This window comes from Sapajus apella, unplaced genomic scaffold, assembly GCF_009761245.1.
Source record: "Sapajus apella isolate SASKATOON/1434 unplaced genomic scaffold, GSC_monkey_1.0 scaffold13, whole genome shotgun sequence".
Classification (NCBI taxonomy): Eukaryota; Metazoa; Chordata; class Mammalia; order Primates; family Cebidae; genus Sapajus; species Sapajus apella.
Genome location: NW_022436953.1, coordinates 4,305,109 through 4,324,905, shown reverse-complemented (window position 1 = coordinate 4,324,905; position 19,797 = coordinate 4,305,109). Strand labels below are relative to the sequence as shown.

The window sequence follows — 19,797 nt, the reverse complement described above, 5'->3', positions numbered from 1 at the left end:
CTACCCGATCTGCTCTTTGTTTTTCCAAGGGCTGGAAAAAGTGCCCCCCATCCAGTGAGTGCCTGACCCTCCAGGCCACCGGGGCCTCAGCCCCCAAACCCCATCAGTGGCCCAAGGCGGAAGTAATCCAGGCCCTGAGATGCTATTAGCCTCTTGGTTTCCCAGCGGAAGCCTGAGCCAACTCCTCCTTTTCCACTCTCTGGCCCTTAGGAACCCACTCTCTGAATGTTCTCTAACCGCCACCCCAAAGCTAATTTCCCTTCACCCCCACACCATGTTCCCTCTGGCCCTCATACCTCTTAAAGTCCAGACCAGATGCAAACCTCCACCTCCTCTAATGTGGGCAGGATCAGTGTATACCTCGACTAGAGCAAATAAGAGACAGACAAACACTGAGAGATCCCGAAAGACAGGCAGGCAGAAGATTGGGGGAAGGACCCCAACATCGGGAGACCAGGCTCCTCTTCTAGGGGTGACAAGGGTTCTGAGCTGCAGCTCCCACACAGCCTGGCTGTCAGGGCCTCAGTCTCCGTAGCCTTGAGCCCTAGGCCACCCCTGGAGGGACAGCCCCTCCATTTATCCGCGGAAAGCAGGGTGATGCCTCTGCCCGGGACCTCAGGCGCTCCACACACGCAGGCCTGGCTCCAAGTTCTCCCTGCTCACACAGTCACACCTGGCACTGTCTCCAAGCACATACACTACCCAGGTAAATGCGCACCTTCCCAGCGCATGACATTCCCATCCCCTTACACCCAAAGGTCTCAGAGTGGTAGAACACATGCATACTCACACTTGCACAAACTGTAAAAAAATTACATTTGGGTTCATAAAACAAACATACATTTTCCAAGGTAAATAAATAAAGCTGCATGTGGGAGCAGAAATGTACATAGATGAATAGAGGGAAAGATGCCTGCATGTCAGAAAAAGAAGGGGATCTTCTATTTATTTATACACATCTAAAATGCCTGTGGAGGCTGAAAGATGACACGTGGCCCAAGTGGGTAACCACAGAGTAGATGAACAGGTAGAAATGGACAAAGGTCCTCCCGATCCCCCATATGAGGATGCCTTTCCTCCACTGCACCGGTCCCATCCAGGTTAGCTAATCCAGCATCCACTAACGTCTGCTCTAGTTCCAAGGAGCCGCACCAAGGTTAGGGAGCCTGTGCCCAGATAAATTTCTTCCTGACACAACTTCGCTTCCCCATGAAACATAAACCTGCCAATTAGGCTTCCTTTCCCAGATACACAAGGATGCATCTTCGAAGATGAAGTCAGCTCGACACTAAATTCATGATCTCATGAAATCCTCTCCACAGTCCCCAGGAAGGAAGTGCCATTTCGGGCTCCATTTTACAGAGGAGAAGACTGAGCCAATGAAGGTGACTTGCCCAGCTAGGTAGGGGCACCAGGATTCAGACTCTGCTGTGCTCACTCCAGAGCCCACATTTGTTCCCACTGAGCGCCACCACCCATCGATGCCCGGTTCCAGGGATGGCATGCTCACTCCTCCCCTGTGCCTTCCTTCCTGGTGGGAGTCTCTGCAGCCTTCTCTTGCCTCAAGCCAGGCTCCTAGGGAAAGCAGGTGCTGTTGATTTCCACAGCTTACTCCTCTCATTTGCTCCAAGTCTAACTTGAGCAACACTCTTGGGGACCTCTAGGAGGGGAGCTAACTAAGGAAATAAACTGCTTCTTACAGTTATGGCTTCATCCAAAGCAGAAGGGAGCTACTAAAGGCAGTGACAGGGCTCGGCCCTTTGCAGCCATGCAAACTGCCCTGCCGGCAAACGCACAACTGCACCAGCTTGGCACCGCTCAACGGCACAATCCATTGTGCACCTAATTAATGGAATGCAAATTCACGGCCCCCTGCAATCCCACACCTCAAAGGATGATCCCAACACACATCCCTCACAGAGGTCAGTAGACTGTCACCATATGACTTCATTTGGCCTCTTGGACAAGCTATGTAACTGCTCTGTGCTTCAACACCACCACCGATGAACAGCAACGTTTTGGGCCCCAGTCGAAAGCAACTGGGTAAGGTGAAGAATTTCCAATTTTCAGCCTGATTGTAGATAGGGCAATACAAGAATCTCTCTCCTCCAGCCACATAAACCAGCTCACACAGTGTGCAGGGCATTGGCATCCCTTCAAAGGGCCCAGGGAATCCAGCACTAATATGCCCACCCGTCATTACGGCTAAGAAGAAGTGAAGACTTTTACATGATACGAATGGGCATCCTACCTTCTCAGACTGATGGACAGCCTGTCTTCTGAGTGCTTCAGAATATAACTTCCTCATCTGACCTGTCTACAGATGAGGAAGGGGCCTGTGAACTGGGCCTGTCTACATCCCTCTGTACTGTCTACCTGTCTCATTCTGGGAGCTCCTGGGCTCTTGGGATGAGGGTCAAAGCTTCTTGACCAGCACATTTCTCAAAGGAAAATCAGGGAGGGGTTCCATACTCTCAAAGGCCAAGGCATGGGAAGGGGTCTCAAACAGGCTCACAGTCACTGCCAGTTTCTCCCCAGAGTCACAGCTGATCAGCCCTTTCCTAATATCCCCACGGAAATGATTGCTGCAGATAATAATAATGCTGTCCATATTCCGAGTGCCAATGCCAATAATGTTCTGGGCATTATCACTGGGGACACCAGTAACTACTGCTGAGATTGTCTCCAATAATGCCAGCACGCACCGCAGTGATTGTCCTCACTAATGCCCATCACTGTGACATTGTTAGAGCTGGAGAATAGGCCGAACTGTACCCAGAGCAGAAGCCAGAGCAGCTTCCTGGAGGACAAAGAGGTTCACAGCTTGCCCTCGGGGCATGACAATTCTAGGAAGATACCACATGCTTGAGGCCAAAGGAGGGCCAGTCTGGCAGGGTCTTCAAGGGTCCCCTTGGAGGGAGATGCACCCCTCCACTCCCTCTAGGGTCTAATCTGTTAACAAGCATCCCCAGCCCCATTCCAACACCCCTCAGTCCCAGGTCAGTGTTCTCTTTTGCTGCAGTCCTGGCCCAATCGCTGAAGGACACACCTGGGTGTCTGGAGCCCATGCCCGAGGCTGCCTTCTGTGACTGGCCTGCCAGCTGCTTTGCTACCTTGGCCTGACTGCAGAGTTGGGCTACATCATCTTGACACATAATTATCTCCCCTATTCTTAATCATCTGAGCTGCTCCCTAATGTGAACCGGGCCTGGCTGCTTAGAAGCCTCCAGAGTGGGGGAAAAGGGAGGAGGGGCTGCCACAGCTCTCTCTACCTTTGCTGTCTCCTCTCCCTTCCCACCCAGGGCTGATGGATCAGGATTGGAGGGGGAGGTCAGGGAGAACTGGTCTCCCTCATAGGGCTGGCCTCCACCAGGGAAAATACAGCTCCCTTTGGCCTGACATTGGCCAAGAGGAGTAAGTAAGAGGGGGAGAACTGCCTTCCAAAAGAGAGTGATGCCTCTGATATTTCCTGCTACCTGGCTAGGTCCAGCAGGTAAATGTTTCAGAGTAAACTTAGAGGCCCCATCATCTCTTGCTTTGGAGACTTTCCCTGCTTCTTGCAACGTGTCCCTGTGGCATCACTGTCACACTGCTGGAGCATGAGCTTCCCAAACCCAGCCCTGCTCCGGTCCCTTCCTGCTCAGACTACTCCTGCTTTCAAAAAAAAAAAAAAAAAAGCCCAAACTCTTTCTGTGGTCTAGACCTGGCCTGCTATCCTGTGGCCCTAACCTGTCTCCCCAGCCTTACTGCCCTTCACATCTCTTTGTGCCTTCTATCCCAGCCGAAGCTGCCCTGCAGCTGCTGGCCAAAGGACCTTCTGGTCACAAGGCTCAGTCTATCAGATAGAATTGCAGGCTACCATTGCCTCTGAACATTCTCCTCATCATCCCTCAGGCCCCTCCTCAAAGAGCAGCCCTTCCTGGCCGTGTACTCCCTCCCCAGCCCAGTTCCCGTGGCCTGCTGTCCAGACCTCCATCACAGCACGGTAACTGATGGGCCTATCTGCTCTCTGGCTCACATGCTGAACCTGCCCCACTAGAATGTAAGCCCCTTAAGGACAAGAATCATATCTTGTTCTGCTTTGGGATCCTATAGTACCAAGCCTTTCTTGAAACTGATATGCAGGAAAGGTTCACTGAACTGAATTGATTAGAAACAATGAAGGCGATCAGTGGCCCAGGAGAGCACCCTGTTCTGGGCCAGCCAGGTGCAGCCCTGGTGGCCACAGCCTCATGCCAGTGCCTCCCCACCCCCAGCCTTTCTTGGTCCACAGGAGCCCATGCAGCAGAGGGCATAGTTGGCCACAAGGCTGGCCTTGTCACAGCCTCAGACTGAAAAGGGAGAGTACGGAGAGGCATCTGTGGCCTCCCATGGGCCTCTGGGCCTCTCACCCCCTAAAACACACAGGGGCTGGTTGTTAAGGAGAGACCTTTAGGGTTTGAGGCAGATTCTACCAAAGCACTCGGGGTCACAGGGAGCTTGGCCAGGGCCTGAGCATGGGGAGCCCCAGGGAGAATTGGGACCTCAGGCCTTTCCCACAGCCTCCCCTGCCCATCAGGGGCTGCCGCCAAAACAACCACAATGAAATTTAGTGAGTGGCAAAGGCTGTGGCAGCCAAATGGGTTTGGATATTTTGGAAGAAGGAGAAATAGAGCCAGACAAGCTGTTTCCCTGTGAAACGAGGCCATTAGGGCTTCTGGAAGGAGGCCAGCGCCAGGTCATCACGGTCTTGCCAGGCCTAGGCCTCCCCTCCACGCTGTCCCTTCCACTGGGGGCCAGGCCTCTCGCGCTCTCTTCCCTCAGCCTAGGCCGCGGGATCTCGGACTGTGGGCCCAGGCCAGCTCAGCGGTGTCCCTTTTCTCCGCCTCTCACTCCACTAGGCTTCCCTACCGAGGGTTTGTCTATGTGTGGGCTGACCACATAACTTATTGTCCAAACAGGACGTTTTTGAGAGAAAAGGGAGATGCTGAGATGCTGACTGGCCAAGATGCAGAGACAACAGGTGTCAATTGGGACTGTCCTGGGCTAATGGGATATATGGTCATCCCTTTATGCTCATTGTTTGAGGCTTCTGCCTCTTTTCTGGGAAATATCTTTAAAATCCTATATCCTCCAAGGGCCAGGAGGTTACCCCTTCTCCAGCAGGGGCCATGAGAAAATGGGGGAAGGAAGCTGGCCTGAGCCACTGGTGTCTCAGTTGGTCCAGGTCTGCCAGCCCTGTGGCCCTGCTTCATGCATCAGAAGAGAACCAGATGGTCACCAAGGGACCCCCAATGTCACAACATTTGAAAAACACTTTGTCCCAGGCTCGTCACCACTACTCTCCCCCTTAATTCTTTTCTTCTCTGTTCTTCCTCTTCCGTCCTCATTCCCTTTGGTACCCTGCCTAACAGCCTGGCTGCACCTTCAGGTGAGGGAGAGGGCTGGGGGATTTGCAGTGGCATCTCTACTCATAGAGAAGAAGAGGAGAGAGGGGTCCTGTGTCCAGCTCCCTGTGGAGTTTGAACCGGGGGCAGTGGACATGTGTTACAGAGAAAGGACACCAGGGTCGGCTGCACGTGACATCACTCCCTCACCTCTGGACAGATTGGGATCAGGTAAGGACAAGGTAAGTTGGCCTTTCATCCTCAGGTCAGAGACCAGCTGTTCCCCCAACTCCAAAACCTTCCCAAGGTGAATGGTTCTTGCTTCTCCTCCTGGCATCCCACAGGGATCAATAGGGTGAGCCCCAGTGGCAGGTGAGGCAGCCGGGGCTGCTGAGCAGATGGTGAAGCTGATGGCCCCACCAGCAGCTGCCCTCCCTCTCTTTAGGAGCCAGCAGGGCAGTGGGGGGACGTGGGGTTTGCTACTAAAATTGATCTCACAGCAGAGCAGCTGCGAGGCCAGGCCGAAACCGGAGCTTGGAGTCCAAGGACAAAGCATGCAAAGGGGAAGCCACACCTCTTCCCTCCTCCCTACCTTCATCACGTTTCCTCTTCTCACCGTTGGAGCGAGGAATCCCCAGGATCCCATTGATGGAGTAGGATCCCACTGGGTCATTGGAGGCGCTGGAAACAGGAGGGGAGGCCGTGCTGGGAACTGGACGAGAGGAAGGAGGAAATGCCATCAGGATGGCAGTTGTGATCGTAGGCCAAAGCCCCAAGGCTGGGGGGTACAGAGAGAAGCAGAGGACACAGGAGGGATGAGGAGTCCATGCTCCTCTACTTCCTCTGAGGTCTACTTTAGAGGGGATTGCCTTGCCATATGCAGGCCATTATTCACTTCTGTCCAGCCCTGAGGTAAGTGGTGCCCAGTCAACCCCAGGTCTTCTCTGCAGACCTGTGGATTTCACTGGGGTTCTCAAACTCACTCTCCTAAAGATGGATGGAGTACAGGCCCAGGAAACACCAAAGCTGTTTCCATCTAGGCAGCACCTCCACGGTCCTTTAGAGAGCACACCTCCTAGGATGCCCCCTTGCACAGCTTGTCCAATCCCTGGGGCTGGGCAAACCCTTCTAATCAGGCCCCAGCTCATTGTTCTCAGTCTCCTGGGCTGAGTCTTTATCGATCCTGATTTAGAGTCTGTGGCATTCTAAGATCTGTCTCTGATTCTCTGGGAGACACAAGACTGGTCCTGATGTTCCCCAGGAGTGTGCGTTTGTCTTTCTCAGCTGCTTTTGGACTTGAAATGACTTGAGAAGCTCCTAATTTCTCCCTTCAGGCACAGATTAGTGAACCCATTCACTCCACGGTGATCAGCTCAGGTACAGCCCGGCCCAACCCTCCCTCCCAGCACACACTGTAACACTGGCCTAGTAAACAACAGCTCCTGCCAACTCCCGGAGGGCTGGAACTAGCCATTTCTATGACCTTCTGGTCAAGAGAGAGGAGGACGACTGCCAAGAGGGCAGGAGGAAAAAATGTAACCACGTCCCAGCGCCTCAATCCCCAGGCCTCGTCTATGGCTACAGTAGCACCAAGTTTTTCCTTGGGCCAAAGGGAAGGTAGTCTGTGTGCACTGGGGAGAGAGGAGGAGTGTTAGCAGGTGTTCTGGTAGGCCTGGGTCTTTGAGAGGCACTGAGCATGGCTCGATGAATGAGGAGGAGAGAGAGAAGCAGAGAGATACAGAGTGGGTGAGACAGAGACCGAGCAATTAACAGAGACAGGCCAAGGGGAAAGAGGCCAGGAGGAAGGAGAGAGAGAACAGAGCCAGAGCTACACCTAAGGAGAAGAGAGAAGAGAGGGGAGGGCAGAGGGAGAAAAGAAGAGGAGGCGAGGGGAGAAGACAGAAGGACAAGGTTAAGAACAAGATGGAATGTTAAACAAAGATGGAATAAGAAAGCTGATATGAAAGAAAGAGGGCACAGGTAGGGAGACAGAATCAGATAAAAGCAAAAGATGATGGAGAAGGCGGGAGAGGGAAGGAGGAGGGGAAGAAGAAAAAGAAGAAATGCTAGAAGAGAAACACAGAGAGAGGAGAGGACAGAAGAGGATAGGGACTGACTAAGGCAGGGCAGAGGGAGGTGACACAGGTGGGAGGCAGAGAACAATCCTAGTGAACCAGCATCTCTCAGGGAGACCCTATGTGGATAGGAGCTCAGGCAAAAGGAATTGGCAAATAGGATGGGCCCTGGACCTCAACTGGGCAGGCAGTTCCCAGGGGTGGAGCTGCATTTCCTGCCTTTCTCTAGGTGGGATCCTGCTTTCTCCCCTTCCCTGAGCCCTCTTACCAATGGTGTGGCCAGGGGCGGTCACTCCTGTCCCAGCCCCATCCGGCGTTGGGTGGAAAGGCTGCTGAACTTTGGTCCGGATGATTCTGCAACAGCATCACAACAGCATCACACATCATATGCTCCCTCCTACCCTGGCCAATTCAGCCCAGCCCTGTGAAGGGGCTCTCTCCCAAGCTCCTCAGTGATCTCCTCCTCCGTCTGCTCCCTGCATCTCTGCCCTCACTGCCTGCTACTCGGCACAGGGTTTTCCTTCTGTTGGCTCTGCGGATCCAACCTAGGGCAGCTCTGGGTGGATGCAGCCTGCCTTCTGTCCTGCTATGTGCATCAGCTGAATTATTGCTTGATTTTTGGTAGCAAGGATCATGGCAGCAGACCCAGTGAGCACAGCATTCTTTCTCTTTCTGCAGGGTGAGAACTGCCCTGTGGCATGTCATCCACTTTTCTCTCCTCAACCACAGACACATCTCCTCCTGGTACTAGGACCTTCTGGGTTTTGAGATCATTTCAGAGCTGGCTTTCCTACTTGGGACTGTATCACAGTCCTTCAGAATCGAGAGGATGAGATTTCCCTGTATTCGAAAAGAATGAGAAGTAGCCAGGGAGGGGCTGCGTCACAGGTGACTCTTTTGTCCCCAGGACTCCCACATGGCACACAGTCCCTTTGCCAGATGTCAGGCCCTGAACAACCTCTTCTTGGGCCCACTTACTGCCCTCAAACAAGTCAGATCCCTGTCCCTATATGGCTGGCTGGTTTGCTGGCCTCTTTTTCTGAGGGTCTTACTTGGATCGCAGCTTCTTTGCCAGCCTGGTTGAAAGGTCTGGTGCTCTCCCTGTACATCCTGGGAAGAAGGGGCCAAATCAAACATTCCTGGAGCCTGCTTTTCAGGGATTTGAAAAACCCAGGGCTCAGTGATGCCAAAGACCAGTCCCAGGGCCAGGACTGAGGAATGCTCCCCCCATCCACTGGTCAAATGAGGGGCCTTTGAAAGCCACTTTTCTGACAGCGTTGCTCTTCCCCACAGAGAGGCATGTGACACAAGCTCACCTCCACCAGCCAGGTGAGTCACAAGCCATGAACCAAGTCAGCTCTAAAAGCTTTTCCTAAGCACTTGCAGGCAGTCAGGAGAAGGCCCCTACCTCACAGTGCTGGATATGAAATTGGGGAGGGGAGACTTACACCCCCCAAAAGCTAAGTTACCTGAGGAAATCAGGTGGTTAGTGCTGGAAAGATGGAGCAGAGGTACCATTCCCCTTGCAGGAGAATTGATGTATATCTTCAAAACCAAGTAGGGCTAAAATCAGAGGCACAGAGGATGGTGGAACGGACACTGGGCTGTGTGGCAGGGCCCTGAGTCCTGCTTCTGATTTGCAGTTAAGAAGCCACATAGCCTTGGTCTCGCCTCTCAACTTCTCTGGGCCTCAGTTTCTTTAGCTGTAAATGAAGGGGTCGGACTACAGGGTCTCCACTGTCTCTCTTCCCATTAAAAAAAATAATAACTTGATTGTAAGATGAACAAAGAAGTAGAGGGAAGGGCATCACAAGCTGGTGGAAGAGGAAGCCATGCGTGCCTGCTGCCTTCCGGGTTAATGCCCAGAGCGGTCAGCCAGAAAGAGTGGAGGCAAGCAAGGGACCAAGAGGAAGCAAGGGTGACAGCTTGGATATGATGAGAACCATCACCATTTCCATTTACTGAACATCTACTATGTGCCAATATTATACACAATTTGTATGACTTATATATATTACTGTTAATTTGCACAACCACCTCCAAAGTAGAGACTATTATACTCATTTTGCAGATTGAAAACCAAAGCTGAAAGAAGTTTAAGTAGCTCACTCAAGATCACACTAGCAGCTGGGTGCAGTGGCTCATGCCTGTAATCCCAGTACTGTAGGAGGCTGAAGTGGGTGGATCATCTGACGTCAGGAGTTCGAGACCAGCCTGGCCAACGTGGTGAAACCTCAACTCTACTAAAAATATAAAAATTAGCCAGGCATGGTGGCAGATGCCTGTAATCTTAGCTACTTAGGCGGCTGAGGCAGGAGAATTGCTTGAACCTGGGAGGCGGAGGTTACAGGGAGTCAAGATTACGCCACTGCACTGCAGCCTGGGTGATAGAGTGAGACTCCATCTCAAAAATCAATTAATTAATTAATAAAGAAATCATACTACCTAGTAGGGCAGACTCAGAACGCAGCCTCTAAAATCTGTGCTTTTCGTTACTTTGTCATCCTGCCCCCGACATGTAGGAACCAGGCTTAGAGGGTCTCAAGCCATGAGTGATTTCTAAACTAGGGGGGTATCTGTACAAACAGATGCCAGTAAAGCAACATGCATGAGGCATGAGGCGATATGGAGCTGGTCTCAGGAAAGAAAGGGAAGAATTTGCAAGACACGAGGAAGGCAGAATGGCCATAGTTTGGCAACCAACTGGAGTCAACTGTGGCTTCACAACCTCAGTTTTGTGTAGCTGGAAGCTTGATGGAGTTCACATCAGCAAGTCAGGAATAAGGCTGTGGGGAGGTGACTGGGTTTGCAGGGAGGTGACTGGTTGTGGAGGGAGGTGACTGGTTTTGGAGGGAGGTGACTGGTTGTGGAGGGAGGTGACTGGTTGTGGAGGGAGGTGACTGGTTTTGGAGGGAGGTGACTGGTTGTGGAGGGAGGTGGTGAAGTCGGTCCTAGACCTGCAGCATTTGAGGTGAAAGGGGAGAATTCAGGAGCAATGCCACTGCATCAGTGGGCACAGAGATATGGATTTAGGAGATTGTCAGGTAAAGGAGTGTTTAAAGGGACAAAAGGCCTAAGGAGTGGATACTGGAGGACATTTACTTCCAGGGACTGGGGAAAGAAAATGACCTTCCAAGGGAGTCAGAGAATTGCTGAGCAACTCAGAGCTGCTGTTCCTAGGAAATGGCAGAACCAAGATAGGTCAGTTTCACTTAAGTCAATGGAGAAGAATGTTTCAGGAAAAACACAACCTACAGTGCCAACAGCAACATGGAGACCGAAGGGAACTGGGACTAAGAAGAGGCACAGAACTGGGATTCTGGTGACCATTAGTGACCTTGAGGGGGAGTCTCAGCAAAGCGACTAGAGCAGGAGCTAGACAGAACCAGATTAGGGAATGCATAGGGAGGGAAGGGAGGCAGGGCAGTAAAAGGAGACTATTGCCTCAGAAGTTCGAGGAAAAGGAAAGGAGAGGAAAGTGTGGAAGGTGGAGGATGGAACAGGCAGCTAAGTGGAGGGAAGGCCTTCTTGGGTAAGAAGGATCTGGATAAGCTTGTAGACTGAAGAGGAAGAATCAGTGAAGAGGAAGAGACTGAAGTTGCCTAAGGGACTGTGGATGATTAAGAGAGCAAAGGGGAACAAGGAAAAATGGAGTGGAGCCTACAGGGAGGCGCTAGCCAGAGATGGCATGTTTTCAGGCGGCCAAAGCTTTGAACAGGAGCTCTTACGGCTTCTATCTCTCAGAAAAGCAGAAGGCAAGGTCATCTCCCAAGAGTTGGAAGGAAGGTTTGGAGTACAATTACAATGGAAAAGATTGGGTAGTAGCTGAGAGGCAGTGTACACTCATCTACAAGAAAAGTCTAGAAAGATGCTGAACAGCTCAGAGCTGCTGCTCTTACTTCACTGCAGCAAAAGCTTCTGTGAGCTCACAGGGCCTGTGAGTGGCTCTGGCTTGAGGGCTGATGGGCTCTTGACTAAGGGAGCTCCAGGGGTGGGGCTAGCTGAGAGAGATAACTGGACGGGCTTGAGGAGTTTGTCTTCGTTACCCCGAGCCTCTGACCCATAGGGCACTGGCGCAAATTTAGCTGAGGCAGCAAGTGATGGAAAATCACTACTCCCTGACAGCGGGTTGGTGGTGCATGGGGGAGGAGGTGGGCAGGGTGCCTGCTGCAAGTTACTAATGCTCTTGGTGTCCATCCATGACCCCAGGCAGGGGGCACTTGTCAGTCCCTGGAGCTGATCTCGGAGAATTTAAAAACTGGGATCTGCTGGGCACAGTGGTTCATGCCTATAATCCCAGCATTTTGGGAGGCCAAGGTGGGGAGATCGCAAGCTCAAGAGATCGAGACCAGCCTGGCCAACATGGCGAAACCCCGTCTCTACTAAAAATACAAAACTTAGTTGGGCGCAGTGGTGCGTGCCTGTAGTCCCAGCTACTCTGGAGGCTGAGGCAGGACAATCACTTGAACCAGGAAGTCGGAGGTTGCAGTGAGCTGAGATTACATAACTGCACTCCAGCCTGGCAACAGAGCCAGACTCCGTTTCAAAAAAAAAAGCACTGGGATATGGAATCTGTTGGTCATCCACTGCCCTCCTGTCACCCAACAACTCATGGCAATTTCACTCAGGACTAAACGATGAATGAAGTAAAGCAGTTGTTGATGATGACCACCTGATACAATTTCCCCATGTTCCTCCTCCTCCTTCACCAATTATTTTTCATTCTTGGCCTCATAAGACAGCCAGACACACACCAAACCTCCATGGCCCCAGGCAGGGTTGGCCTGGAGAGTCAAGTTCTGGAAGATCCCTGGGGCGTGCAGCTGGGACCCTGGAGGACACAGCTCTCCTCAGAAGCTGGGAGGTGTCGTTTTTCCATTTCCGCAGAGAGACTGCCCTGCCAGGGTGCCTGCTCCCCGCTTCTCTTTCCTTCACAGGATGCTCTTCCTCCTCCACCATTTCAGAGGAGGGCTCACCCTTTCCTGAGGACCTCCAGGGCTTTGGCCTGGGACCAGCATGGAGACTTCTAGGCACTTAGAGTCTCCCACACTTGCAAGGGCATGAGAGCAGCAAAAAGAAGAAGGCTATGGGCTCTGGGCTCAGCCTGCCTTAGTCTGAAACCCGGCTCTGTTACTTGCTGCCTGTGAAGCCCCTGGCAGTTTCTTATTTCCTTGTTTATAAAATAAGATAATACTACCATGCACTTCATAGGACTGCAGTGAGGACTAAATAGGACACTGCATGTAAAGTGGTTAGTGTGATGGTTGGTTCAATAAATGCTACCTGTAATAACAATAATGACCAGTGCTATTCCTATGGGTGATCCCTAGGCCCAGCAGCTTTCAATTTAGGGGCTGAGCCAGATGCAGGCAGGAGACCTCCCTACCCCATATGCCCCAGCCTGGTCAATGCAGGTGCCACTGAGACCCTGGGAAGAGCACCAAGAAGACGAGAAACAGCAGCAGTGGTGGCGACACCTGATCCAAGAGGAGGTCGCGTCAGACTCTCAAGAAGACAGACTGGGGACTGGACGAAGCCCCAGTGGGGTCACTGGTAAGGATCCGCAGGGGACCCAAGAGATGGCAAGGGGTTGTGGCAGGGCTTCAGAGCAATGGATGACAGGGCAGGTGGGGAGGCCACTCCCTCATTGGTTAAATTCCCAGAAGGCCCCACCCTCTCGCCAACTTGGGTATCAACACAGTCTCAGGCTCTGTGAGTGAGAAGGAAAGCCCTGTATGAGTCTCCTATTAACAGTGTATTAAACACATGAAGAAAGAGAGAAGCCCTCCACCTTCTAAGAGAGCACCAGGCTTTCTTAATCTTCTAGTTCTGCTCTTTCTCTTCCTCCTCCTTCCCCCTTCTTTTCTCTGTGTTTCACTCTCTGTCTCTGTCTTCTTCTCTTTCTCTGCTCCTCTCTTCACTTCCCCTCTCTTTGTCTGTCTGTCTGTCTCCTTGCACCCTGAAGTCCCACCGTGGCTATGTGAGTTTATTGATTCCTGGGAGCTGGGGGAAAGCAGGAAGCAGGGCTGGGGTGCAGACTCAGGGATGGAAATAGAAGGCTATAAATTATTTGTGACAGGAAAGCAATAGTGGCAGAGTGCTGAGCACAAGTCCTGTGTCACTATTAGATTCCTTTTAGCCTGATGACACTGTAAAAAAGGTTAAGTGTCTGCTGGAATCGTACACCTGGGGGGCCGGGGCAGCCTGGGAGCAGAACAAGCCACTGAGAGCAGGTATATCAATTCTCCAGGCCAATAATATTCCTCTCATTGATCGCCACGCAAAGTTCAAAAATCTCATTACAGCCAGGCAGACCGGGAACTTTTTACAAATCAATAGAATGATATAATGTATGTATACTTAGTACAAATGTATCTATTCATCTATCCATCCATCCACGGTCCGCCTTAGGGTTTCCAAGTTAACCTACCCATCATATTATGTTATGTTATGTATGATATTATATTGCATTATATTATATGATAATAAATGGTGTGCAAAAACTCCCTGAGGTGGAGACAAGAAGAGGTCCTATTAGCATTGAGGTGACCTCAGACAGCTCACCTCGGAAGGAGCGAGGTGACAGCATTTCGAGGACTAGGCTGAGCAGGATTTCCAGGAGCAATGCTTCCTCAGCAGAGGCTCCGGTTTAAAAACAAAAACAAAAAACTGTCTACTGAGTATCTACTATGCGCTAGGCAATGTTCTATATACTTTAAATAAATGGTTAACTTAATCCTCACAACCCATTTTGCACATAAGGCTTATTACAACTTGCCCAAGGTCACCCATTTAATAAATAGGAAATCTGGGATTTGAATTTGGGTAGACTAAAACCAGGGGATTGATCCCAGGGACTAATCCCTTACCTGCTGAATTATGCTGCCTCCAGGGGAGAGACACCAAAAGCTGCCCCCCCACCAGATTTAAACTTCGATTTTCATTCCCTTGTTTTATTGTGTTCTGAGAAATGAAGGGTGAGGGGTTCCCCTGAACCTCAGTTTTCCTCACTAGAAAATGGGAGTGATAACACCTCCTGGAACCAGCTGCTCACGACCCCTATACATCGGATCTCTGAGTATGTTGCCATGAAATTCTGTCCTGTTGCCTAGAACAAACTTCCTTCCCAATTTTGGAATTGTTCCCTAGAGGAACAAAATTACTTCTTAGTCGAGCTTGAACAAACCAGTGACATGACCAGGCTTGGGGCAGGCTGCTCTTAGGAGCAAGATGTCACGTATCTGCATATATGTGTTACATACATGTATAAATCAGCTTAAATTGTCCTGGAGTGAACTGCCCACTTTAGAGCCTTTGCAGAAAATATTTAATCCGTGGTATGGGGAGAGTCTTTCCTGATTTGGTAAATCAAAGGCACTCCAGGGTAGCAAATGTGCCAGACTAGCTGGCCCCACTGCCCCCTGAACCAGACAAGTGGTCATGGGGGCCTCTGCCAGTGGCCTCAGGCTACATGGGCATTATAAACTCGATCATCCTAGAGAACAAAATGATATTTGCAGCCGGGCATGGTGGCTCCTGCCTATAATCCCAGTACTTTGGGAGGCTGAGGCAGGTGGATCAGTTGAGGTCAGGAGTTCGAGACCAGCCTGGCCAACATGGTAAAACCCTGTCTCTACTGAAAATACAAAAATTAGCTGGGCATGGTGGTGCACGCTTGTGGTTCCAGCTACTCGGGAGGCTGAGGTGGGAGAATTGCTGGAACCCATGATTGCAGTGGTGAAGTGGAACCCACAATTGGAGTTGATGGAGGTTGCAGTGAGCCGAGATGGTGCCACTGCACTCCAGCCTAGGCTACAGAGTGAGACTGTCACAAAAAAATAAAAATAAGATACATTTAAAAAGATATTTGCTTCAGCAAAGGATATTTTGCCCAGCTAATGCAGGTGGTTATTGCTTCAGTGCAAATCTTTGAGAGCTGCCTGTATCAGGCTCCTATCCACGGCTTGGCCTCAAGGCAAGTCAGCAACACTAACAATGGGAGACTTTTCACAGCAGAACCTTGAGTGAGATATCATAGATCACCCAGGAAATGTTTACCTCTCCTGGAAATGGTCCCTACTCCTGAGAACACTAAGGAACTAGAATCTCCCCCTTCAATACCCCCAGGAACTGAAAAATTGAAATTTACTTCCTTGTCTCCACAGAAAGGCAAGGAAGACAGCATCCACCTGCACAGGGCTTCCTTTAAGGCAGCCCCGAATCGCTTAACACACTCCCTGTTTTTGTAGCCTCTGGCTGCAGTTTGGGCAGAGTTTAGAGGTTTCTTGCCCATGCTCACTCACATGCCCTGCAGGCTTCAGTTTGGATAACTGACCTGTCAGGCAGGGTTCTGGGCATGAGAATGGCCACTGATAAGGGTCAGGTCATTCTTCAGAACTGTGGACAGGATCTTCCATTCTGGCTGTGGCAGCATGTTGCTGGAATACACAGGTTCCAGGTTACCAGGATTCCTCCCAAATGTGTCAAGAGCTTCTGGCTCTTTTGTTGACTCTCAGAAGTTATAGCTGAGCTCCAACAAATGAAAGTCCTACCAAAAAGCTTGCAGAAGGGTTTCCTCAAACCACTGCTCTTGAACCACCTGCGTTAGAACCCCCTGGGGTATTGCTAAAATGCAAACCACCGTTCCCCCTTCAGACCTGAATTGGAATTTCTGTGAACTCTATTTGAGAAGACTAGCTTAAGCCAGGGGGTGAAGAAACCATACTTTTGGTTTCTCAAGGGCATCTTTGCGAGAGGTGGGAAGAAGGGTTAGTGAGCTAGGAAAGTTCCTTTCTCATACTCTGTCAATCCACATTTCTCTCCGTCTATTAACCCTGACTCCAGCTGACACAGTCACCAAAATTCAGTAAGCTATCAGTTTCTCTGTAGAAATAAAACTATAGGTTAAAAATTAAAGTAATTTCAAAATGATTTTTGGTACATTCCAGGATGATAAATTCCCAGTGGGTTACTTAGATACCAGGCATATTTTCTGCATCAACTTAGCCCTCTAAGACTGGCATTGAGGCTGATAATCTTTCCACCATGTGCCCCTGAGAGCCCAGGCCAGAGACAATTTACCAGGCTAGATGGGCCATGGGGCGGGCCCAAGGGGGCAATAGTGATGGTTTATATGATGAATGGTAAGCATATGGATTGATTTAACTTCAAGATATGCATAGGTTTAAAAATTAAGGGGCAATGTGTTTAACTAACCATTTGGAAACCAGTCTGCGGTGCATGCCAAGCCCAGAGCGTGATCAGACTAGCGCCTCTCACCACTGGCCCTGCCCTCATCTGTCAGAGCTTCTGGCTAGAGCTGGAGTCCACCAGCTGTCTACCCTCATGGTCCTGCTTGGGAAGCTCCAGAGGCTCGAAGACGGCTTGATATAAGGTGAGCAAGTTACTGCTATAAATTCACTGCTGGGACCAAGTCTTCCACTCTGCACTTGTCCATCCCCCAGTCCCATCACAGGCATGTCCCCCTCCCTCTGCAGTCACCTGGGCGGTAGCAGATGTAGGGCCTGCTAGTGACTGCCTGGCCTCCCTACCTCTGCCCTTTCCCACCTCTCGCCTACTCCAGCATTCAAAAACAGTCCTTCAGTCTTTCTCTGTCTCTTTCTGAAAGAATGTGATATGGCTAAACCCTACAATCACTTCCTGTTGTCTATAGGATAAATTCAGAATTCTTCAGCCCAGCCTTCAAAATCTTCCCTAATCTGGTTCTATCCTAGCTTTCCAATCTATTTCTCTCTGTTCCCCTCTTCCTCTCAGGGTCTACCTCAGGGCTGAAACCTTGTTTTCTTGCTTACTCAATTCACAGACTCCTCCCCTGACCTCTGAGCTCTACAAGGGCAGATGTCACTGCTATTTTTCTCACGACTGTCTTTCCCCAGCACCTAGCAATGGTGTCTGGTATAATGTAAGTACTTGATAACTATTTGTTCAATAACAAGTGAATATTAATAATAATAATAACAATAATATAATCTTGTTTTTGTTTTGAGATGGATTCTTGCACTGTTGCCCAGGCTGGAGTACAATGGCACGATCTCGGCTCACTGCAACCTCTGCCTCCCAGGTTCAAGCAATTCTCCTGCCTCAGCCTCCGAGGAGCTAGGATTGTAGGTGCGTGTCACCATGCCCAGCTAATTTTTGTATTTTTAGTAGAGACAGAGTTTCACCATGTTGACCAGGCTGGTCTCAAACTCCTGACCTCAAGTGATCCTCCCACCTCAGCTTCCCAAAGTGCAGCGATTATAGGCATGAGCCACTGCACCCGGCTAATAATCACAATGACATAATCTTAAGGGACACAGTGGGCCAACATACCTTTACTATGTACCAGGCACTGTGCAAGGCACTTTATATGGATTATTTAATTTAATTCTCACAACCACCTATGAAGATTATTATCCATAATCTACAGATGTGGAAGCTGAGACTCAGAGAGGTTAGGTCACTTGCTGAAGGTCACACAGCTGTTAAATAACAGAGCCAGAATTTAAACCTGAGTGTCTCATTCAAGAACTTATGCTGCTAACCACTGAGTAGGATAAGTCAATCATATCAAGAACAGATGGTAGAATCTCTGAGAAACTAGGCCTGAATAGAAGAGCTGACTCTAATAATAGTAAAAGCAATAACTATCATTTATTTCCTATTCACTGTACAACCACCATTATAATGAATGTATGTGCTCATTCAAATTCCAACTATAACTCTGGCAAATAGGCATCCTCTCTGTTTTGCCTAAGAGACACCAGCAAAGCCAGGCAACCTGCCCAAAGTCACCTGTTTAATAGCATTGGAGCCAGACTTTTTTTGTTTGGTTGGATTTTATTTTTTTCAATTAACATAATTATACATATGTGTGAGGTAAGAGCCAGACATTAGACCCAGGCTTGTGACTTCAATGTCTGTAGGCTGAACCATTTGACCTCTTTGGGAAATATATATATACAGACATAGATACACACACACACAAACACACACACATATATATATATATATATATGTTTATGTCTATGTATATACACACACACATATATATTTATTAACTATTTGGACATGAACAAATTTTTCCTTCAGTCTTTTCATATCCATGATTTTGGAAAATTGAGCAATTGTATATGTAGACCATTGACAGAGAGCGCATGCAGCTGTGATCTTAAACATGCTTATCTTCTCCCACGTGCCATAGCCGTCTTTGATAAGCATCATGTCTGTGTTACAAACAAACCACAATTTTAGATTAAGTGGCTGTAGGTTTCAGTGAATTTTTATACACTGGTAGGTTTTGGGGGCAAATTTTCTGAATTTATTTCATCCGCATGATGATACTACATAGAGATGTGTTTCTCAATTTTGATTTTGAGAATCAGTTTCTATGATTAGTGTATCTTTCTATTCAGGTCTGCTCCAATGCATTGATCCAAGATTTATAATAGTGGATATATTTATCAAAACCTACTTCATGACTATCTGCCAAGTTATGCCCATTTCTGTTAAATCTGTAAGCTACAGTGAGACTCTACACCACCACTGTTCCCTTCCCAGGGTGTTTCAGATTTTCACATCCCAATCGTGTTTTTATATTGGTCCATGCACTGGTATTGATGTACATAAATGTGCATTTGTATACCTGTGTATCTCTCCGTCTATGGCCAGAATGGGGTGGGGGAGGGGATGTGGAAATGAGAGAATTATTAAATGCCAAGTAGCTGTGCAATAGATTCCATTGATTTTATAAACTCCAACTTGTCTTCAGTCTCCTTCCATTCTTTATCCTGGGGGCACTGCAACAAAAACCTATTTTAAATACCTTTGCTTCCCCCCTCCCCCTCCCCAAAAAAGTGTCAATATTTTATTTGGATTTTTAACTTCACTCCATAACAGTTGTTTGACCTCCTGACTCGTGCGAGTCACATAAATTCTGAGACTTTATTCAGGAGCCATGTTCCTGCTATTGAATAAGCAATTTGGGAGGGTGAATTAATGACTTGTGCTGTTGCTGGAAAGTCCCTGAAGAAATATTAAAATTGCTTGCAGACTGAATCGATACTCCGTGAACACCCAGCAAGAGGGCTTTGGCTCTGGAATGGCCACAGAAGGTGGGGCTGGGTAGAGGAAGGGGAATTCCTGCACCCAGCTTGGTGAGCTCCCTGCCTCCTCCACCACCTTCCCCTTTATCCCTGGAGCTCTGTCATTTTCAGTAACAGCGAAGTCTTATTAAACCCCAACCAGAATAGAACTGAATCGTCCTGTCTCAGGAAGCAGGCTCAGGGGACAGTTTACTCTCTTACTAGCAATGAGAGCCCAGAGGCCTTATTGGAGGTGATGGTCTGGACACATCC

General features: G+C 49.5%; 1 protein-coding gene across 5 annotated transcripts in view; it reads right to left on the bottom strand.

The window, feature by feature from the left end:
• Positions 1-19,797, bottom strand: part of LOC116553803 (paired box protein Pax-2) — a 79,879-nt gene that overhangs the window by 41,911 nt on the left and 18,171 nt on the right. For 3 of the 5 annotated variants that reach the window (XM_032281324.1, XM_032281320.1, XM_032281321.1), the window contains exons 3-4: positions 7,710-7,795; positions 5,959-6,078 (exon numbers count right to left, since the gene is read on the bottom strand). In XM_032281324.1, coding sequence (XP_032137215.1) covers positions 5,959-6,078; positions 7,710-7,795 — 206 coding nt within the window. Of the gene's footprint in view, positions 1-296; positions 366-5,958; positions 6,079-7,709; positions 7,796-19,797 lie in introns of all 5 variants that reach the window. The other 2 variants (XM_032281322.1, XM_032281323.1) reach the window with 1 other exon arrangement.